The sequence below is a fragment of the Eschrichtius robustus genome, chromosome 3 (assembly GCF_028021215.1).
Source record: "Eschrichtius robustus isolate mEscRob2 chromosome 3, mEscRob2.pri, whole genome shotgun sequence".
Lineage (NCBI taxonomy): Eukaryota > Metazoa > Chordata > Mammalia > Artiodactyla > Eschrichtiidae > Eschrichtius > Eschrichtius robustus.
In genome coordinates, this window is record NC_090826.1 from 21,597,831 (window position 1) to 21,620,785 (window position 22,955).

Sequence of the window (22,955 nt, forward strand, 5' to 3'; positions counted from 1 at the left end):
GCTGGGTCATAGGTAATTCTATTTTTAGTTTTTTAAGGAACTTCCATACTGTTCTCCATAGTGGCTGTATTAATTTACATTCCCACCAACAGTGCAAGAGGATTCCCTTTTCTCCACACCCTCTCCAGCATTTGTTGTTTGTACATTTTCTGATGATGCCCATCCTAACTGGTGTGAGATGATACCTCATTGTAGTTTCGATTTGCATTTCTCTAATAATTAGTGATGTTGAGCCGCTTTTCATGTGCTTCTTGGCCATCTGTATGTCTTCTTTGGAGAAATGTCTATTTAGGTTTTAATATTGAGCTGCATGAGCTGTTTATATATTTTGGAGATTAATCCTTTGTCCGTTGATTCGTTTGCAAATATTTTCTCCCATTTTGAGGGTTCTCTTTTTGTCTTGTTTATGTTTTCCTTTGCTGTGCAAAAGCTTTTAAGTTTCATTAGGTCCCATTTGTTTATTTTTGTTTTTATTTCCATTACTCTAGGAGGTGGATCAAAAAAGATCTTGCTGTGATTTATGTCAAAGAGTGTTCTTCCTAAGTTTTCCTCTAAGAGTCTTATAGTGTCCGGTCTTACATTTAGGTCTCTAATCCATTTTGAGTTTATTTTTGTGTATGGTGTTAGGGAGTGTTCTAATTTCATTCTTTTACATGTAGCTGTCCAGTTTTCCCAGCACCACTTATTGAAGAGACTGTCTTTTCTCCATTGTATATCTTTGCCTCCTTTGTCATAGATTAGTTGACCATAGGTGCATGGGTTTATCTCTGGGCTTTCTATCTTGTTCCATTGATCTATGCTTCTGTTTTTGTGCCAGTACCATATTGTCTTGATTACTGTAGCTTTGTAGTATAGTCTGAAGTCAGGGAGTCTGATTCCTCCAGCTCCGTTTCTTTCCCTCAAGACTGCTTTGGCTATTCGGGGTCTTTTGTGTCTCCATACAAATTTTAAGATGATTTGTTCTAGTTCCGTAAAAAATGCCATTGGTAACTTGATAGGGATTGCATTGAATCTGTAGATTGCTTTGGGTAGTGTAGTCATTTTCACAATATTGATTCTTCCAATCCAAGAACATGGTATATCTCTCCATCTGTTGGTATCATCTTTAATTTCTTTCATCAGTGTCTTATAGTTTTCTGCATACAGGTCTTTTGTCTCCCTAGGCAGGTTTATTCCTAGGTATTTTATTCTTTTTGTTGCAATGGTAAATGGGAGTGTTTCCTTAATTTCTCTTTCAGATTTTTCATCATTAGTGTATAGGAATGCAAGAGATTTCTGTGCATTAATTTTGTATCCTGCTACTTTACCAAATTCATTGATTAGCTCTAGTAGTTTTCTGGTGACATCTTTAGGATTCTCTATGTATAGTATCATGTCATCTGCAAACAGTGACAGTTTTACTTCTTCTTTTCCAATTTGTATTCCTTTTATTTCTTTTTCTTCTCTGATTGCCATGGCTAGGACTTCCAAAACTATGTTGAATAATAGTGCTGAGAGTGGACATCCTTGTCTTGTTCCTGATCTTAGAGGAAATGCTTTCAGTTTTTCACCATTGAGAATGATGTTTGCTGTGGGTTTGTCATATATGGCCTTTATTATGTTGAGATAGATTCCCTCTATGCCCACTTTCTGGAGAGTTTTTATTATATATGGGTGTTGAATTTTGTCAAAAGCTTTTTCTGCATCTATTGAGATGATCATATGGTTTTTATTCTTCAATTTGTTAATATGGTGTATCACATTGATTGATTTGCATATATTGAAGAATCCTTGCATCCCTGGGATAAATCCCACCTGATCATGGTGTATGATCCTTTTAACATATTGTTGGATTCTGTTTGCTAGTATTTTGTTGAGGATTTTTGCATCTATATTCATCAGTGATATTGGTCTGTAATTTTCTTTTTTTGTAGTATCTTTGTCTGGTTTTGGTATCAGGGTGATGGTGGCCTCATAGAATGAGTTTGGGAGTGTTCCTTCCTCTGCAATTTTTTGGAAGAGCTTGAGAAGGATGGGTGTTAGCTCTTCTCTAAATGTTTGATACAATTCATCTGTGAAGCCATCTGGTCCTGGACTTTTGTTTGTTGGAAGATTTTTAATCACAGTTTCAATTTCATTACTTGTGATTGGTCTGTTCATATTTGCTGTTTCTTCCTGGTTCAGTCTTGGAAGGTTATACCTTTCTAAGTATTTGTCCATTTCTTCCAGGTTGTCCATTTTATTGGCATAGAGTTGCTTGTAGTAGTCTCTTAGGATGCTTTGTATTTCTGTGGTGTCTGTTGTAACTTCTCCTTTTTCATTTCTAATTTTATTGATTTGAGTCCTCTCCCTCTTTTTCTTGATGAGTCTGGCTAATGGTTTATCAATTTTGTTTATCTTCTCAAAGAACCAGCTTTTAGTTTTGTTGATCTTTGCTATTGTTTTCTTTGTTTCTATTTCATTTATTTCCACTCCGATCTTTATGATTTCTTTCCTTCTGCTAACTTTGGGTTTTGTTTGTTCTTCTTTCTCTAGTTCCTTTAGGTGTAAGGTTACATTGTTTATTTGAGATTTTTCTTGTTTCTTGAGGTAGGCTTGTATAGCTATAAACTTCCCTCTTAGAACTGTTTTTGCCACATCCCATAGGTTTTGGATTGTCATGTTTTCATTGTCATTTGTCTCCAGGTATTTTCTGATTTCCTCTTTGATTTCTTCAGTGATCTCTTGGTTATTTAGTAATATATTGTTTAGCCTCCATGTGTTTGTGTTTTTTACTTTTTTTTCCCCTGTAATTGATTTCTAATCTCATAGCATTGTGGTCAGAAAAGATGCTTGATATGATTTCAATTTTCTTAAATTTACTGAGGCTTGATTTGTGACTCAAGATGTGATCTATCCTGGAGAATGTTCCATGCGCACTTGAGAAGAAAGTGTAATCTGCTGTTTTTGGATGGAATGTCCTATAAATATCAAATAAATCTGCCTGGTCTATTGTGTCATTTAAAGCTTGTGTTTCCATATTAATTTTCTGTTTGGATGGTCTGTCCATTGGTGTAAGTGAGGTGTTAAAGTCCCCCACTATTATTGTGTTACTGTCGATTTCCTCTTTTATAGCTGTTAGCAGTTGCCTTATGTATTGAGGTGCTCCTATGTTGGGTGCATATATATTTATAATTGTTATATCTTCTTCTTGGATTGCTCCCTTGATCATTATGTAGTGTCCTTCCTTGTCTCTTGTAACATTCTTTATTTTAAAGTCTATTTTATCTGATACGAGTATTGCTACTGCAGCTTTCTTTTGATTTCCATTTGCATGGACTATCTTTTTCCGTCCCCTCAGTTTCAGTCTGTATGTGTCCCTAGGTCTGAAGTGGGTCTCTTATAGACAGCACATATGTGGGTCTTATTTTTGTATCCATTCAGCAAGCCTGTGTCTTTTGGTTTGAGCATTTAATCCATTCACATTTAAGGTAATTATCAATATGTATGTTCCTATTATCATTTTCTTAATTGTTTTGGGTTTGTTTTTGTAGGTCCTTTTCTTCTCTCGTGTTTCCCACTTAGAGAAGTTCCTTTAGCATTTGTTGTAGAGCTGGTTTGGTGGTGCTGAATTCTCTTAACTTTTGCTTGTCTGTAAAGCTTTTTATTTCTCCATTGAATCTGAATGAGATCCTTGCTGGGTAGAGTAATCTTGGTTGTAGGTTCTTCCCTTTCGTCACTTGAAGTATATCATGCCACTCCCTTCTGGCTTGTAGAGTTTCTGTTGAGAAATCAGCTGTTAACCTTATGGGAGTTCCCTTGGGAACTCCTTATGGGAGTCGTTTTTCCCTTGCTGCTTTCAATAATTTTTCTTTGTCTTTAATTTTTGCCAATTTGATTACTATGTGTCTCGGCGTGTTTCTCCTTGGGTTTATCCTGCCTGGGACTCTCTGCGCTTCCTGGACTTGGGTGGCTATTTCCTTTCCCATGTTAGGGAAGTTTTCGACTATAATCTCTTCCAGTATTTTCTCGGGTCCTTTCTCTCTCTCTTCTCCTTCTGGGACCCCTATAATGCGAATGTTGTTGCATTTAGTGTTGTCCCAGAGGTCTCTTAGGCTGTCTTCATTTCTTTTCATTCTTTTTTCTTTAGTCTGTTCCGCAGCAGTGAATTCCACCATTCTGTCTTCCAGGTCACTTATCCGTTCTTCTGCCTCGGTTATTCTGCTATTGATTCCTTCTAGTGTAGTTTTCATTTCAGTTATTGTATTGGTCATCTCTGTTTGTTTGTTCTTTAATTCTTCTAGGTCTTTGTTAATCATTTCTTGCATCTTCTCGATCTTTGCCTCCATTCTTATTCCGAGGTCCTGGATCATCTTCACTATCATTATTCTGAATTCTTTTTCTGGAAGGTTGCCTATCTTCACTTCATTTAGTTGTTTTTCTGGGGTTTTATCTTGTTCCTTCATCTGGTACATAGCCCTCTGCCTTTTCATCTTGTCTATCTTTCTGTGAATCGATACCTGTTTCTTAAACAAGATAATGGATGTAGAATGCTGTATTAGTTTCCTATTGCTGCCACAACAAATTACCGCAAACTTAGTGGCTTAAAACAACACAAATTTATTATCTTACAGTTCTGTAGATCAGAAGTCTGACATGGGTCTCACCAGGCTAAAGTCTTGACAGGGCTATGCTCCTTCTGGAGGCTGTAGAGTAGAATCCATTTTCTTGCAATTCCCGCTTTCTAGAGATTGCTGTATTTCTTCACTCGTGACCCCCTTCTTCCATCTTCAGAACTGGCAATAGCAGGTCAAGTCCCTTTCACACCTACATCTCTCTACTCTCTGCAGCCAGGAAAGGTTCACTGATTTTTTTTTTTTTTTTGATGTGGACTATTTTTAAAGTCTTTATTGAATTTGTTACAATATTGCTTCTGTTTTATGTTTTGGTTTTTTGGCCCCGAGGTATGTGGGATCTTAGCTCCCTGACCAAGGATTGAACCTGCACCCCCTGCATTGGAAGGCGAAGGCTTAACTACTGGGCTGCCAGGGAAGTCCCAAGGTTCACTGATTTTAAGGACTCGTGTGATTATATTGGGCTCACCTGGATAATCTAGGCTAATCTCCCCACCTCAAGGATTTTAACCTTAATCCCATCTGCAAAGCCCCTTTTGCCACCTACCATAACATATTCATGGGTTCCAGAGGATCAGGACATGGACGTTTGTAAGGGGGCTGTTGTTCTGCCTACCACAAGTGCAAGGTACTGTGCCTCGCTCTTTGTAAACCCTCAGTAAGTGGCGCTCATTCGAGGCCCTCGGTACTCCGGGAAGTTGCAAACTGAAGACATGAGCCCTGGGCACAAGTAATTTAAAGCCTGGTAGGAAAATGAGAGGGGTGAGGACAGAAATGATTCTGATCCAGAAAGAGTGACCAGAGTCATGTGTGGGGTTTCCACCAAGTGCTGTGGGAAAGTGAGAGGCCTCAGGTCAGTAAGTGGTCTGGCAAGTTTGAACAGAGTGAATGTGTCAATAATGTATTTAAGTGCAGAACCCAGAAAGAAATGAGGATCAACTCAAATGAGAATCTTTATAGGATAACGGGTAAGAAGGAAGGAGAAGGCAGAGGAAAAGGCCTCTTCTGCCTAGAGAGTCAGGGAATTAGATTTGTTCATGTCTCTTGATTCTTCCCGCTAGTCCCCCTGGACTCACTTGTTCATTATGCAGCAGATATGTGCCAGGCACTGTACCTGGCCTAGGGGATACAGTGAACACAGTACACAGAGACCACTTCCCTGCAGCTCAGTGTGGTGAAGCAAAATAACCGTGTCAACACAGAGCCATAATACAGTGTGACAGTAGGAGCCCACAGGAAGGATGTGCCTCCTTCCCAGATTTACAGGGTGGGAAAGGCATCTTGAGGGAAGTGCCGATAAACTGCGACCTGAAGAATGAGTTAATCAGGATGCTCTGGGCCACAGGTAACAGCCCAACTCAAGTGACCTTAAACAATAATGAGCAGACTGGCTCCTGACTGGAAGCCCAGGAGTAGGGTAGGCATCAGGGTTGGTTACTCTGGTCACTTTGGCTCCATTTTTCTGTGATTCCCTTGGCTGGGCTTTCCTCTCTCTGTTTATTTCACTCTCAGGCTGGCTACCCTCGTGGTCACAAGTCCAGGAGTCACATTAGGACACCCAGCATCCAGAGAAAGAAAGGCATTTCTTTCATAGACTCTCTCCTGAAAATGAGAAAACTCCTTTTCCACACACTCCCAGCAACTGGTCCCGTTGCATCCGATTGGGGTCACAGGCTCATTTCTGAGCCACTCCCTGTGTCCAAGTGCATGCCATGTCCAATTTGGCTTAGATCTAAGTTCCTGAACCTATCACTGTGGGAAGGACAGTGAACTTACACATGGTCTGATTTGGGCTGGGCAGATAATGAAATGAAAATCAAGGTGCCATTAGGAATGAGGGAGGGTGAGGGAAAGAAAGAACAGAGTGTAGGAATGGAAGTGACTTGTTCTCTCCTTCTCCCATGTAAGACTCGTTTCTGCCACTTCATACCTTCTGCTTTCCATGGATTCTGTTTCCTCTTAATTCCAGCTTTGCCATGACTTCTCTCTGCACATGCTTCCAACTTCAGCATCTGTCATTAACTGCCTCACTTCTCCGTGTCTCTCAGTTCAAATCCCCAAGCTTAATTTACCTCACTATACCAGGCTCCACCTACTTGGAAGTAAGCTGCGGAAGATCTAAATACAAGATTTATTTTGTATACTGCTCTGCCCCCAGCATCTGAACAGTACCTGGCATGCAGTAAGTGCTCGATGAATTAAATATGTGCCAAGTGAAAGGAAGATCAGCCTTCTAGCTAATCGGCTGCCTTTCAGTCAGTTGCTCCTCTGCCAGATTTTCTGTGGCTGAGGGGTTGTACCTTGAAGGGACTGTTGACATGTCCCCTCTAGTGGTAGGAGCAGAAATTTGTTTGGATATAACTTCTACTACTATTATCTGAACTTCAGTTTACTTTTCTGCAGAATAGGATCAATGAAATCTGCCCTTTATGGCTCAGAGGGGTTCAGTATCAAGTGGGATCATGAATATAAAGGTACTTTATATATTGTAAAATGCCAGGCAGTGTAATTCAATCCTGGTCACTCACATACGCCTGGAAAACACTGATGACAGAAAGGCTATTTTACCTGTTCACTTCCACTTCTTGATGTCGAGTTATGCAGGAGAACCTCTAATTGGCTCTCTTCTTGTCCCTCTCCATTTGCTCCCCCAGGGTCACTCAGGATGTGTCAACTGTCTGGAGTGGAATGAGAAAGGAGAGTAAGTATGAGCTCTGACACCTAGGGGGTGCTGGAGAATGGTATGGGGAGGTTGGGAGAAGGGGACTTTCCTTCCTCTCTGTAGATCTAAGGAAAAGAGTGGACCCAAGAGAGGAGACTGCTGCTGTCTGCTATGTGCTTAAGTTTAGTTCATCATTATCAATACACAGTTAAACAATGAATCCCAGATAGATGGAAAGTTGAATGACCTTCCAAACCCTGTTTTTTTGATAAGCTATTGCATTTAAGGAATGATGAGAAATTCTCAGGACAAAATAGAAGAGAATCAATCACTGTTTACAAGATAACCTTATATTCTGTGACATCTCCTGTTCTTCAGGTTCTGTGTAGCCTAAGTCCTTATCAACTGGGAAACATGGGATAGAGGAAGGGGGGCCCAGGAACTTGAGGAGAGGTCAGAACTGTTCCTTCTCTCTACTTGCAGCTTGCTGGCCTCTGGTTCTGATGACCAGCACACGATTGTGTGGGACCCGCTGCACCATAAGAAGCTGCTTTCCATGCACACGGGACACACTGCAAATATCTTTTCTGTCAAGGTGAGCAGGATAAGCCACAAAGCAAGTGAATGGTGTGACTGGGCTGTGCACATGGTTGTGTTTGCATGTGTGTGTCCCATGTATACCCCGGGGTCACAGACATCTTTGTGATCTGAGCATCTGCTGGTGATTCCTGAAATTCCGTCTCTTTTCCATGCTCTGCTTCTTCTCTTAGAGCCAAGAGGCCAGCTCCAAATGAATTTGTACTTATACGTGAGTGGTGATGATGGGAGGTATGGTTCTGAGCATGAACTTCAGTAGCAGGCAGACCTGTGTTTGACTCCCTTATCTGCTCCTTGGAAGCTGTGTGAACTGGGAAAATCACCTGACCCCTCTGGGCCTGTTTACCCATCTGTAAAAAGGAAGTAGCTAAGGAAAATCCCCCACATTCATGAATAAATGAGTAAATAAATAATTTAACTAAATAAGGAAGTAGCAATCCACAGCGCTGATGTTACAGTTCAATGAGATGATCGATTTAAAAAGCACCTGTCACAGGTGATTTTAGCTGTTCTACTTTTCATAGGAAATGAGTCTGCTGATTGTTGGTGGAGGGGAGTTGAGCTGAGAAGAGGCAGCGGACTTAAAAGACTTCAGACCTCTGAAGACCTGTTATGTGGAAGTGACATGAAACTTGTGCCTCTCGGTCCCAGAGAACAGACCTAGGAATAGTGACTGTTAAGTTTTCAGAAGCAAATGTAGGCCTGATGAAGGAAAGAATTGTCTAATGCTTAGAGATATTTGAAAAAGGTAAAATGGGCCTTCTGAGGACGTAGTAAATGTCCTAGCACTGAGGTATTCCTCATTGGGAACTTTCATCTGCTAGGTTGAAGGCTGAAGGAAATGACCTTTAAGGACTTTCCAGCTCTGAAATTCTGTAATGGATGTATGTGAGAGTGAGGCTGTCCTTTGGAAAGCCTCACTAATCTAGGAAATATTTTCCTAATTAATATCAAGATGAATTGCAAGATACCTGAAGAAGCAGATAGATTCAAGAGCTCAAAACCAACTTATTTCACTAATCAGAGCTTCTTTCCTAAGCTCTGATTCTCATCTCCTGTTCCAGGGACCAATCCTAGATGAATTTCTGTGATTTGAGAGACAGAACAATGCTGATTCACCTCTTGCATGATGAACAGAGACTGCTTTCCTCCCCTGAAAAGTGTTAGGTCCAGTTTAAATCTGTGGGGTCAGATCTGGGAAAGGGACCTAAGCTATCAGTCTGGTATCATAGAACACAAAATGTTGAGTTCAGAGACCAGAATTGGACAATGACCTTGATACTCCTTAATAGTAAGACCCTGGGCAAGGCACTTACATTCACAGACTCTCAGCCTCCTCTTCTGTTATAAAAAGGTATAGAAAAGGGTTCCTCTCTCTTCTGGTAATAAAACACCACAGATCTATTTATTTAACCCACGAGCTCCCCCTGGTGGCATCTATAGTGTGGAACGAGTATGGCAGTGGCCACAAGCTCTTCCCAAGGGTTCTCCTGTTTATTTCTGTTGCGCGTGGGGTATATGTTGTCTCCAGCCAGGATTAAAGACTACTAGTTGTCCCTAAAAATGATCAAATTCCATCTGTTTCATCTAGCCCTTATCCTGGTGAGCTATTAGAGAAGTGCATGTGGAAAGAGTGAATTGTTAAAGTCAAATGGGACTTTAGCTACTTAAATGCAGGAAAATGTCAACACCCTCTCCCCCACCCTCCCAGACCCCAGCACATTCAGCCTTGTTGTGGGTTGGGAGAAACTTTTCAACTAAGAAAAAAAGATAATTCAATCTTTCAAACTTAAGAAAGAAGAGAAGAACTCAACTAACACCAGACCCGAATATTTTTCTTCCTCAACACTAGGTGATAGAACTGTATACATTTTAAAAATTATTATTAATCAAAGTTATGTTTGTGGCTATTTTGACCTTGCCGTATGTGATCTGGAATATTTTGTTCTCAACTTCATCAGAATGATGGGGTTGTCCTTTTGAATAATGGCCACATAAAGATGTATTCTCGTGATGCTCAGCCCTTCCCCAAGTTCTGACTTTTGAGCCATTTCCAGCACTTGCCATTATAAGGAGTGCTACTTGGAGCATTTCTGCACAGGTCCCTTTTTTCTTTTAGAATTATTTCTCAGAAGTGGAAGTTTTAGGTCAAAAGATAGAAATAGTTTTTATGTGTCTTACCTATTGCCAGATTGTTCTCCAGAAATATTTGAACCAATTTAAAACACCCACTCTCTTATAACACTGAAAGTCCTTTTCATTTCAAGACTAATTTATTACTTAATCCCCAGGTTATTAAATAGCCATCATGAGGCATATAGGAGTCAGACAGACTTGAGTTTGAATTGACAGTCCTACTGAATGCTAGTGCCGAACCTCAATTTTTAAAGGGGTTATTGTAAGTATTAATAAGATAAATTACCTGCTCGATGTCTAGCACATGGTAAATGCTTAGTAAATGGTAACAGCTATGATTATCATCCATTCAGCTCTTACCTGGGGAAGAATCAGAGGAAGAGGGTTCCTTAGGTAGTCCAGGTTGGCATAGGTCAGGACCCCTCTGGCAAAATAAAGGTGCACATCCTGATTTTGACCTTTAGGCCTACAGGCTGATGCTCGAGATCCAAAGTTTTCTTGGATGGGCTCGTTTTCTTATCTGATATGGAGAGGGAAAAAAAGGTGCTAACATCCAGGCTAGTCTCCTTCCGTGGCCTAGCCCCACCACCTGCCAACCTCTTCTTCAATCTCTCCCAAGCAGTTCCTGCCTCACGCTGGGGACCGCATCTTGATCACAGGGGCAGCTGACTCCAAGGTGCATGTCCACGACCTGACAGTAAAGGAGACGATCCACATGTTTGGAGACCACACAAACCGGGTGAAACGCATCGCCACGGCGCCCATGTGGCCCAACACATTCTGGAGCGCTGCTGAGGATGGGCTTATCCGGTGAGGGCCTGAGGCAGGGAGTGGGGCCTGTGCCTCCCTGGCTCCCACTCCATGTTGGTTCCCCCTTTCTATCTGCCCTACTGCTTCCTTCCACAGGCCTGGCTCCTTCCCTCCAACAGAGTTCCAGCCTCATTTGTCTGCCCAGCACAGTTATCAGTGAACAAACTCCGCTGATGTACTTACCCTATTCTTCACCTTCCCCACTTCTTACCCTCTCCTGAGCTTTCTTACCGTCTCCACTGGCTTTCTCACCATCTCAGATGCACAGTCTGCCCCCTCTGGGCTTTCATACTTGCTGTTCCCTCTAACTGGTTTTCTCAGTCCCAGCTCTTTCTCAACTCTTTCTTACCCTAAGGAGACAGCTTAAGAGTCACCTCCCGAGAAGCACCTTCTCTGACCATCCTATCTAGAATAGACACCCCACCATTGTTCTTTGTCTCCGTGCCCTAATTGTATCCTCTATAACTCTCATCACCCTCTATAGTTCTTTTATTTTATTTGCTTGATGGTTTACTTGTTTGTCTGTGTCCCTCACTGAGTCGTAAACTCCCCCAGCATTTTGTCTGTCTTGTCCATCTTGTCCATGCCTTTCTTGTCCTTGGTTGTGTCCCTAGAGCCCAGCACAATACCTGGCACATAGACGCACTTGATACACTTCCCTTGAACAGTCGCTCAATGGGCATATTCCTGGGAGGGGGATAGCCAGCCAGAAATGGTTAAGTGGACTCTCCCCCTTTTCACTGGCCTATATCGTCACACCTTTGCCTCTACTTCCCTTCTTCTTAAAATGGTCTCATTGCCTTTCTTTAACTCCTTTCTTCAGATATAACCTTAGAACATTTTCCTTATCTCCGCAATCTGCTTTAATTGCCTTCCTTGAGATACTGTGAGACTTTGTGCCCTCTTCCCTGTTACAGAGGAGGAAGGGTATCTAAGTCATGCATGAACTAGAACTCAGACAGATCAAGTCAAGTCCTCCCTCTGTCACTCAGTGTCTGGGGCAAATCACTTCACCCCCCAGACCTCAGTTTCCTCATCTATAAAATGGGAATTATCATAATATCTCTTTTGTTGGCCTGAGCATTAAAATTGAGATAGTGCCCGTAAAACTTTAGCATAGTACTTAGCAGACAGAATGCACTTGGTCGGTGGCGGGTCCAACTGTCTGTTGCGCTGGTTGACCCTGACTGACTAGACTGTGCCAGGGCAGCAGGTAGAGGCTAAGCACCTAGGGCATGGGGCAGGAGCCTAAGCACTTAGGGGCAGGCACAGTCAGGGGAGGAGTCCTAGCAGAAGGTGAACACAAGCTGGCCTTCCAGAATAGACAGGATTTGGATGGGCAAGGAAAAGCAGAGTGGACTCCCCAGCTTGAGCAGAGTTTGTGAAGGCATGGGTAAACGTGCCACATACAGGACACAGTTCTGAGGCTGTAACTGACCCACACTTAGAAAACTGAGGAGCAAGGTTGGAGAGGTATGTGAAATCATGTCTTGAAAACCAGACTGAGTAGTTTGATAGAAGTAAACGAAGAGTAAACTCAAGCTAAAAGTATTGAGGAATCTCTGCAATTTTTTGAGCAAGAAAGTGATGCAACAAAAACAATATTTTAGGAAGAGCAATCGGGTGAGGATGGCTTAGAAAGATAAGTGAACAATGAAGAAATTATTGGAGATGTTTAGGCAGAGGTGGGTGAGCACATGAATGATGCCCTCGCCATTCTCTGGATGTGCCTGTGTCCCAGCATCAAAGCAGTTCCCCAGTAGGAGTGTGCTGACGCTGGGTGGATGTTTTGGCATGACCTTTACCACCCAGATGGGACTTGGGCTTGTCCTGGCAGTTGGTGTTTCTAGGTAGCTCTTAGATGATCTCCAGATTTTCTTTTCTGTCACCTCTATACTTCTTTTGTCTCCTGCAAGAAACTAGATTAAGAATAGAATTATTCTTAATCAAGGAGCAGAGCAGAGCAGTTAAAATGCAGTCTTTCCAGCTCTGCACTATCTCAGCGCTGCACTTACTGCAGTGTCGTCCAGGCAAGTTATTTAGCTTCTTTGAACTTCTAGTGGTACCTAGGGATGGTGTGAGAATTTAATTAGATAATACATGTATAACACTTGGGAACAATACTGGACACAAAGCAATTTCTCACTAAGTGTTAGTTAAAAAAAACTATCTGTTAAAAAAAAAAGGGTTTAGTAGTATCTACCTTAAAGAATTATGTTAGAATAAAACAGAATGTGTGTGAAGCCTACTATAGGTGCCTGGCACACTGGGCACTCAAGAAATGGGAGTAGTTTTTGACATTCTTATTATTTACAAACAGGTTCAAAGCCCCTCCCAATTCCTTTGCATTTGGGCCTTGGCTTCTCTGCTGCCTTCCACCCACGGACACAACCCCCAATCCCTAACTGTGTCCTCTCTCACAGCCAGTATGACCTTCGGGAGAATAGCAAACACTCGGAGGTGCTGATTGACCTGACAGAGTACTGTGGCCAGCTGGTGGAGGCCAAGTGCCTCACCGTCAACCCCCAGGACAACAACTGCCTGGCAGTGGGGGCCAGTGGGCCCTTTGTGAGGCTCTATGACATTCGCATGATCCATAACCACAGGTATGAATAGCGCGGCCTCCCGTGGGCAAGGGAACCTGGAACCTGCTGCCCCTTTCCCTCATTGCCATGCCCTCTTCTTTTTGAGGTGGGTTTTTTTTGCTTTTTTTTTTACATTTTTTATTTCTTTAATGTTGTATCTATTTCATTTATTTATTTGTGGCTGCATTGGGTCTTCGTTGCTGCGTGCAGGCTTTCTCTAGTTGCGACGAGTGGGGGCTACTCTTTGTTGCGGTGCGCGGGCTAATTGCGGTGGCTTCTCTTGTTGCGGAGCACAGGCTCTAGGCGCGCGGGCTTCAGTAATTGTGGCACATGGGCTCAGTAGTTGTGGCTCACGGGCTCTAGAGCACAGGCTCAGTAGTTGTGGCGCACGGGCTTAGTTGCTTTGCAGCATGTGGGATCTTCCCGGACCAGCACTCCAACCCGTGTCCCCTGCATTGGCAGGCAGATTCTTAACCACTGTGCCACCAGGGAAGCCCTGAGGTGGGTTTTTTTAATTTTGTGATTCTTTTTTAAAAAATTTAATTCATGCTCATTTTGGAAAATGTGAAAAGTGTATTAAAGAAATTACCCATACTCCATTACCTGAAAGAAATCACTGTATATAGTATTTTCTGCTTGTTCTTTCACTATGAGTGTATGTACAGTTATAATCTTATACATGTAATTCCTTTATTTGTACATATAAATCTACTTTATTCTTTTTTTTTTTAAACAAAAGTAGAATATACTCAGAATCTCCACAGAAGTCCCAGACCTGAGCGGCTCCGCCAGCTTGGGTTTTCAGTGGACTCCTGGGACAAGTGCAGAAACTTCTGGCCTGCATTACTTTCATTTGTGGATTTGGGTGACCACTATTGCTCTTCACAAACTGCATGACTTAGGGTGGACCTTGAGCTTTTAGCTTCCTCATCTGTAAAATGGGAGTAATAGGGTGGCCATGAACCAAAACAAGTAAGCAGGACCTACTTATAGAGCACTGTAATGTGTGTGTCCACAGCTGTCTAGTTGGTGGACCTTTGGGGGTGCTGAGATAAGAAAGGTACCTCCTCCTGTATCTCTCCAGGGGTATACACTTGGGTTTTTCTCCAGGAAGTGTGGTATGGTCTAGCCAGGAGTAGTGTTAGGCATTATAATCTATATGGTTTGCCTTCCCACCAGAAAGAGCATGAAGCAGAGCCCTTCAGCAGGTGTGCACACCTTCTGTGACCGGCAGAAGCCCCTTCCGGATGGTGCAGCCCAGTATTACGTAGCAGGTAAGGCTCAGCCCAACTCTGGCCCTAAACTCTTGGCAGGGTGTTGATTGTCTCTGGGGCAGTGCAAGGAGGCAGCATGGCATGGTGACCAAGAGCAAGGGGTTTAGAATCAGGCAGACCTGGGCTTTGATGCTGACTGTCAGTGACTAGCTATCATATAACCTCTGGTAAATTACTTACCCTTGAGGAGTCTTAATTTCTTTTCTGTAAAATGGGGTTGTAATGACTCAGTGAGATAAAGCATATAACACAGTTGGCCCAGTTCATACAGTAAGGGCTCAACACTTGTAGTTGCTTTTCTGATGAAGATGATGGCTATCATCATTGATATGGTTGACTTCTCACAACTCCCTGCCCCTTTTGGGAGGGATTGGAAGCCTCACACTAGGGTAACAGGGCTGTTCCCTGCAGGTCACCTGCCAGTGAAGCTGCCCGACTACAACAACCGTCTGAGAGTGCTGGTTGCCACCTATGTGACCTTCAGCCCCAATGGCACAGAGCTGCTGGTCAACATGGGAGGAGAGCAGGTATGGACGGCTGCCCAACGTGGCTCTGCCCTTCCCCCTCCCACCCTCATATCCATCAGCCAGGGCTGTGTACCCCACAACCCCTATGATGAGGCAGACAAGAAGCCTCATTGTAAATGACGTTACTGTGAAATGTGGAAGTGCCATGGCATCTTTGGAATTCCCAGAGAGGTGCCCTGGCCTTGAGTGTAAGGTTTAGAACTGACAGACTTGTCTTCAGATGCTGGCCTTTTGTTTACTAGCTGTGTACTGTGACTTTGAAAAACTCTCTTCATTTTCCTGAACCTTGGTTTCCTCATCTGCTATTTTCCTAGGAGGAAATCCTGGGGCTCAGAGCATGCAGCCAGGCTGCAGTTTAGGGCCAGCTTTGGGAAATGTTCTTTGATAACGGCAGGTTGCTAACCCTTCTGTTTACAATCTCTCAGTCAGGATATTTAGTAAGCCTTGCATAAATTCATTTACTCTACAAAGTCACTGAGTACTTACTCTGGGGGTACCATTATCATAAACACGAGGGAAACAAATGTGAAATATGATCCATCCTAGGCTGATGGGAGCGACACGGCAAGTGAAACCGTTGATGACATTTAAAGTCAAGGTGTGACACAAGAGAAATGGGATGGAGACTAGGTGAGCCCTTGAGTTCAGAAGAGGGCTCTGGCTTCAGATTGCTTAGCCATCACCTGGCTTAAAGGTAGCATAAAGATGAGTGGCGAGGCAGTCTAGCAGAATGGTTCGGAGCCAGACAGACTCGGTTTTGGGTCCTGATTCTGCCACCTGCTGCTTTTATGGCCCTGGATAAATTAATTAAAGTCTGAGCCTACATTTCTTCATCTGTTCAGGGGGTGATGATAATAGTACCTTTTCGTGGGAGGGTTTCTAGGATGAAATGAAAAAAAGCCGTATAAAACACTTAGCAGAGGTCCTGGAGCAAAGTAAGAATTCAATAAATGGTAAGTAATAATAGCTAGTATTTACTGAGGGAAGTAACTAGCAGTGTTACTTTGGGCAAATTGCTTCTCTGCTCTGAGGCTTCAGTTTTCCCATCTATAACATGAGACCTCTGAGAACATTGTCGACCTCATAAACATGTGATTCGAAGTAAGGACAGTATTTCAAGCCATCCACCGTAAGGGCCAGGAACTGGCGAGATTTTCCTGCCTGAGGTTTGCTGCATAGAAACACCCCTTCTCCCTCACTTGATGGTTCCCTGCTCAACACTCAGCTGTGCTCCTGAGAGCCACCCAGGCCTCGCTCACAGCCCAGCCACATTCTTGCCTCACAGTGTCCATTCTTTTCTTGACCCCTGCACTCTAGGTCTATTTGTTTGACCTGACTTACAAGCAGCGGCCGTACACCTTCCTCCTGCCTAGAAAATGCCACTCCTCAGGGGGTAAGTTCTCCCTTCGGGTATCCTTTAGGGCATCTCTGCTGGGGAGCATGAGTGTATACTGCCTCTGCTGAGAAGACTGCCACTTACCTTGTGCTGGCTGTGATCCTGCAAAAGGAGTAGATTCTCTGAAATAACACTGTACAGTAAGAAGGAAGGTAATATTAGGTCAGAGAGGTCTGTCAAAGGGGTTTGCGTCACAGCCCTTTTCACTTCCCTCCGAAAAAGCAGGTTCTTTCCGTGTCTTGGCTCTTGAGGGCCTGAAGTAATTGTCTTTCCCTTCTCGTCCCAGCCCAGTCTCCTCATTGATTTCTTCCTGGGGCCTACAGTTGATTGAGGCACCTCCTCACCCCCCACCCCCATCCCCACCCCCAGCTAATGCCAAGTTGAAGTTATGTCCCTCTTCAGCCAGCAGAGGGCGCACAGGCTTTTCTTTATGTCCTTGCCTGCTTTCTGGGAATAGACCTACCCTGGAGGGCTAGCCCCACAATGGAACCATCAGACCCTGTGGTGGAAGCTGGAGGGCTGCTGAGGAGAAATGAGGACCTCCTCCTAAGTTGTTGCTGTTCCTTTCTGCCCACCCCCTCTCAGAAGTTCAGAATGGCAAGATGTCCACCAATGGTGTGTCCAATGGTGTGTCCAATGGCCTGCACCTTCACAGCAACGGCTTCCGGCTGCCAGAGAGTATGGGGCATGTCAGGTGAGGCCAGCCTGACTTTCCCAACCTTCCCAGCCCCAGTTACACCCCACTGGACTGGAGGGAGGGCACGTCCTGTAAACCTTCCTCCTGACCACCCCCCCAGGCATACACCCCAGAGTCAGGGGACTGGGGCAAAGAGGCTTCTGGACTGTGGCTAGTGGTCCCAGTGCCACTTCTTCCTGGTAGGACTCCAGTCATGCTCAATCCGAAGCTCTGGTCCCTTGATACCAGTAGCTGGTGTCAGGACCCAGGGGCTAGCTCCTCTTAGCACTGGGCTCCCTCCTATAAAGCAGTCCCACACAGACGGGCCTCCCCCATTATATTTTCTTCTTCTAGCCTCTGTTCACTGCCAGGCCCTGTGCTGGGCTTTGGATACAGAGGTGCCCAGATCCTCTAGCCCTTGAGAGAAACGTAATTTACCTATAGAGAGATCCATGGGAGGCACTTGGGTGGTAACGAGGTTCGGCTCAGCATGGAGGCTGTAGGTGTCAGCTACTTTCATGCCCAGGAGTTTGATTAAGAATTCCCTTAAACCTGTCCAGGACAGCTTCATTTCTCCCTGTTTTTTTTTTTCCCCACTGGCTCAGAGCATCTGGAATTGTGACCATTACCTATCACAATAACCCAGGCCAAGGATAGGAGTGGTACCCTCTTTTAGATGACAGTGCAGATCCCAGGGACCGGGAAAACCTGAGTGGCCTTCAGGCAGGGCTACAGACTTCCTGAGAGGCTTCTCTGGCCCTCCTTGGTTGGCCTGACTTGGCTCTGCTTCCCGCACAGCCCCCAAGTAGAGCTGCCCCCATACCTGGAGCGTGTGAAACAGCAAGCAAATGAGGCTTTTGCCTGCCAGCAGTGGACCCAGGCCATTCAGCTTTACAGCAAGGCCGTGCAGAGGGCCCCTCACAACGCCATGCTCTACGGGAACCGAGCTGCTGCCTACATGAAGCGCAAGTGGTGAGTGGGCCTGATGGAAACAAGCTGCTGAGGCATCCATGGAAGGTAGCAGTGACATCCTGCTGCCTCTTAGGGCTTCTTAGGCCCAGGCTTCTCCTCCCCACCTCCAGGTTAGTGGTGGGCAAGTGCCTGACTTATTAGTCAGGAAGCCTCAAACACCAAGAAAGCTCACAGTTAAGTGGAACATGTTCACAAGTAGCTTCAACATGGTGCTTTGTTAGAAAGTGCTGTGACCACTGGAAGTAGGAATTGGGAGAATGGTTAATCCCCACTCTTGGAGAATTGCGCCTTGAATTGGACTTTGAAGGAGCAGTAGAATCTTGCTAGATGGAAATGAGGCATTTGGTGAATTCAGTTGGTATCTGTTTGAAATGATTCTGCAGCTCCTTGACCTTGGGGCTTGCTTTCCTATGCTCTTGGACCGTTTGGACCAAACACAAACAAGATCCTAGACATCCGAAGCTGTCTGTGGGTCTTGCTGAGTTGTAGTGGCTGGTGGTAAGGGAGTAGGTCCATATCCTGAAGAACCCTTTATCTTTGGAGACCATCAGGGCCCCTGGCCCCTCTGCCTGCAGCACCAGCAGGCAAGCAGGCAGGCAGACCCCACCCCCCAGCCAGGGCCAGGATGGGAGATGGATAAAGCTGGGCCCACAGCCATTTCTGCTCCGTCTGGCATCCCTCGGCTCTGCCCAGACAGACAGGCCAGCTGGTGTGCCATCGTCTGGCTGCAACTAGGCAGGCCAGAGAGGGAAGCTTAAGAAACCCACCCAAGTCAGCAGGATGGTGGATGGGGGTTCGGAACGATGCTGCCCCCACGGGCCTTAGCTCAGGCATCAGGAGCTCGCCAAGGGCTCAGATGGCAGCCAACCCCAGAAGACGACAGCTTTGGGGCCATCCTGAGGTGTGTTGCCCCTCTTTCCCAGCAGGTGGGTAGAATGCAGTGGTGTTCAACCAGGCTCTAGGCTAAGAGCTGTCTCATTCCTGCATTCTTGCTAAGAGAGACTGATGATTTCCCAATCCATGGGTACCCTCAACATGTTCTCTGAATTCCTGCTATGCACTAGGAACTAGGGACACAAAGTTACGTCACTCTGAGTTCTTGTGCTCCAGAGTGCCCAGTCTCTGGACAGGGGATAAAGATGTGGACATGCTTCATCACCAAAGAGGCAGGAAGCAGTAAGTCTTTGAATGATCAGGTGAAGTGCTGTGGGCATCAAGAAAAGTTAGGTCACTTTAACTGGGGATCAGGGAAGCACCAGGAAGATGTGATGTCTGAATGGGCTTTCAGTGTCAGCAGGCTTAGACGGGAGATGCAAGGAGGAGCGGACTGTGGGGGAAGGACATTCCCAGGGAGATGAAATGGTGTGAACAAAGGCGTGGGGGTGGGGGGCTGACTGAAGAGCTTGTTTGCAGAACAACAAATCCATTTGGCTGGAGCCGAGGGTTCGGGCAGGGACTGGCAGGAGATGAGTCTGTGAGGTAGCCTGGGGCCAGCCTGGGAAGGACTTGGAATGCAGAGCGGTGGCGTTTTGGCCTTGATTCAGTGGACAATGGGCAGCTACTGAAGAGTTTTGAGCAGGAGAGGGCTGTGCTGAGGGCTGTCCTTTCAGGGAGATTGATCTGGCAGTGAGTCTGGATGGGTGAGCCCTGGGGCCAGCCTGCTCTCTCCCCAGCCCCACATGCCTGCCAGTGACCCCTAGAATGTCACATTCTGTCCCGGGCCAGTCTCCCCAGGGCTGCCATCTGCTCCTGGATGCAGTGGGAGCGGCCACCCTCTGGCCCCTGGCTGCTCTCTGGTCTGGCTCTCTCCAGGAGCTCTGAGGGGCACCTTGCAGGCAGCAATTGGGTTTCCAAACAGCGCCTGCTCCTTCGTCCCAGCCACTCGTTCTGACGCAGGCCGTGCCATCAAAGCACTCTGTCTCCTGCCCGCCCCCACCCTGGCTGAGCTGCTTGCTCCTGGTCTGAGCATGGCCGCTCCAGGGACCGGGTGCTTCCTCTGAGTGCTGAAGGAGAAGGAGGGTCGGGAGGATAGCACCCATGTTGGGCCTGCTCTGGCCCCGTGCAGGGGAGTTGTGAGCTGTGCCTTGGTGGCGGGACCATCAGCTCCAGGGAGTGCTGCTTAGCACAGTTGGGTCCTAGGCCCCCCTCAACCCAGCAGGAAAACAAAAAACAAAGAAACCCCCACAGCTCCCAAAGGAGAAGTGGCTCCTGTGACCCACCTGGCTCTCCAGATAAGAGGTGGGAACTGGTCTGTGGAGCTGGGGGAAGGTGTATTTTATATTCCGGCACAGGGTGGGAGAAGGAGGGGCTTTTTCTTTGGCCCCTCCCCACCCCCCCCAAAACCATTCCCACTTCCCCATATCCATCCTTTGGGAGTTTGGAGAAGTCCGTGTGGGTGATTTGGAGCTCCTGGTGCATGCCCGCCCCCCCCCCCCGCCATCAGCTTCCAGAGAACTGACTCTGCCAGACTGTCAGGCCCCATCCTCCAGCCCTGGGAGGTAGAGGCCACAGCTGCTGTGGATCAGTCAGCCAGGACAGAGGGGGGTCTGGCTGAGGGCTTGCTGCCTGCTGGTCAGACCCTGAGTCCCCAGCCTGGCACTTCTGGCTTCCCCGGACCACAGAACTGTCCTTGAGGGCCCCCCGCCTTGGACATGGCTTTGAAGGCCAGCCGGGGGGATTTGAGGAGGTGGATAGAGGAAGGGAGAAGGAGAGCTTGGGGAGCCTGAGGCGGGCAAGATGCCAGGCCTTCTGCTGCAGAGCTGCGGGTGCCTGAGGTGAGCGGGTGCGCACTTGCATGCTGTGTCCAGCAGAGGGCAGCCGGACACTGGTTTTTGCCTCCCACCCACCTCCCACCCTCTACCTACCCTGCCAAGACCTCGGGGCTCCTTAGTCTGTCTCCTGGGGAGCAAGGCCTGGGCTGAGCCAGGATTCTCTTCATCCCCAAGTACCCTTGCCCTGAGATCTCTCAAAGGTGGGCTGGGGTGGCCACAGGAAGCGCAGGAGACGGAATGGGGACTCCCTGCTTGCCACGTGGCCCCACCTCCAAGCCACATTCCCCTGCCTTCCCAGGGATGGTGACCACTACGATGCCCTGAGGGACTGCCTCAAGGCCATCTCCCTAAACCCGTGCCACCTGAAGGCGCACTTCCGCCTGGCCCGATGCCTCTTTGAGCTCAAGTACGTGGCTGAGGCCCTGGAGTGCCTGGATGATTTCAAAGGGAAGTTCCCGGAGCAGGCCCATAGCAGCGCTTGTGATGCACTGGGACGCGACATCACGGCCGCCCTCTTCTCCAAAAATGATGGTGGTGAGTCGGCACTGAGGAGGGGTTGCTGTCACTCTATCTATTTGAGGTGCTACAGTGACATTCTGGAGAGGACATAGTTCTGAGATAGGAGAGGCCTAGGCTCACATACTGATTGAGAAGCCACATGACTTTGAGACAGTCACTTGGTCTCTTTGAGACAAGGATTAGCAATACCATGTTTAAGGCACCTGGTGTATTCCCCCTGGGACTCAGGATAGGAGTCAGCTGAGCCCAGTGTGCCTCGCAGGTCATTCTCTTCTGCTCACAGACAGGGCCTTGGCCATTCCATTGGGATCTGAGTTCGGGGTAGTTGGCTGGGGTGCATTTGCTCCAGTTTGCATGGGTGCAAAAGAAACAGCAGCACAGGGCAGTAGAAATGCCGTGGGCACAGGTGTGGAGCCTCAGTTCCAATCTCAGCTCTGCCATGTGAAACCGTGTGACCTTGGGCAAAGCACAGCCTCTCCGAACCTGCTGCCTTACTTGCAGAGAGCATTCGAGGCCCTGCCCAGCTCACCTGGGTAGCACTGGAGAGTAAACTAGGTAGTTGTGTGGTCTACAAACATGAGAGGGGAGCTCACTGAGGGCAGACATGGATCCTCCCTGTCTCCTTTGCAGTTTACTAACCACGGGTTGATTCATTAGTCTGAATAGTGCCAGGCACTGTGCTGGGTCATGGGAATATATCTGGGAACAAGTCAGATGGAATTTCTGTATTCATGAGTCGATAGCCTAGTGAAGGAACCAAGCGATGAAGGAGAAACAAAGAATGCCCTGCGGCCCTGCTAGGGTGCAGGTGTGGTGGGGAGGGCTTGATGGCAGTCTGGGGTTCTTGAGGAAGAGACATTCAGGCTGAGATCTTGAGGATGCGGAGGAAGAGTTAACTAGATGCAGAGTGTAGCTGTGGGAGGTAAAGAGTTCCTGGCAGAGGGACCAGCACGTGCCAAGGCCCTGAAGCAGGCAGGAACAAGGCACTAAGAAGACAGGTATGATTTTACCCAAGGCACTTAACCGATTAGTACCTCATTTGGATCCATGATAACTTGTCTTCTAGAGAGGGAGGGCTTGACCTTACTGCCTTCAGACCTATGGATCTATTTAGAAAAATCACCCCCTCAAGGCTCTCTTGGCAGTGCTTTACCCTCCCCTCCCTGCTTCTCACATCCACAGAAACAGACCTTGGGTCTGTGCATCCTTGGGGCTTCCAGACGTTATTCAGGGACCTAAGCCAAGGCCCTCCTGGCATCAGAGGTCTCCTCTTGAACACCCTCAAGGGCAGGATCCAAAGATGCTTCTTTCTCATAGTTGTTCCCAGTTTTCCAGGGAAGAGGTAGAGACGGGTAGCCCTACATTGCTTACTGCTTGGACGGAAAACAGGGTCAAGGGTGGGGAAAAAATGGGGGAGGCGGGAGAGGGACAGGACTCT

The 22,955-nt window shown here is 46.4% G+C and overlaps 1 protein-coding gene across 6 annotated transcripts in view; it reads left to right on the top strand.

The window, feature by feature from the left end:
• WDTC1 (WD and tetratricopeptide repeats 1) overlaps positions 1-22,955 on the top strand; it is a 75,612-nt gene that overhangs the window by 43,094 nt on the left and 9,563 nt on the right. For 4 of the 6 annotated variants that reach the window (XM_068539245.1, XM_068539244.1, XM_068539249.1 and 1 more), the window contains 10 exons: positions 7,247-7,293; positions 7,738-7,849; positions 10,607-10,797; positions 13,221-13,403; positions 14,562-14,656; positions 15,068-15,183; positions 16,501-16,576; positions 17,165-17,273; positions 18,054-18,227; positions 21,297-21,532. In XM_068539245.1, the coding sequence (XP_068395346.1) occupies positions 7,247-7,293; positions 7,738-7,849; positions 10,607-10,797; positions 13,221-13,403; positions 14,562-14,656; positions 15,068-15,183; positions 16,501-16,576; positions 17,165-17,273; positions 18,054-18,227; positions 21,297-21,532 (1,339 nt within the window). The remainder of the gene's footprint in view (positions 1-7,246; positions 7,294-7,737; positions 7,850-10,606; positions 10,798-13,220; positions 13,404-14,561; positions 14,657-15,067; positions 15,184-16,500; positions 16,577-17,164; positions 17,274-18,053; positions 18,228-21,296; positions 21,533-22,955) is intronic. The other 2 variants (XM_068539246.1, XM_068539248.1) reach the window with 1 other exon arrangement.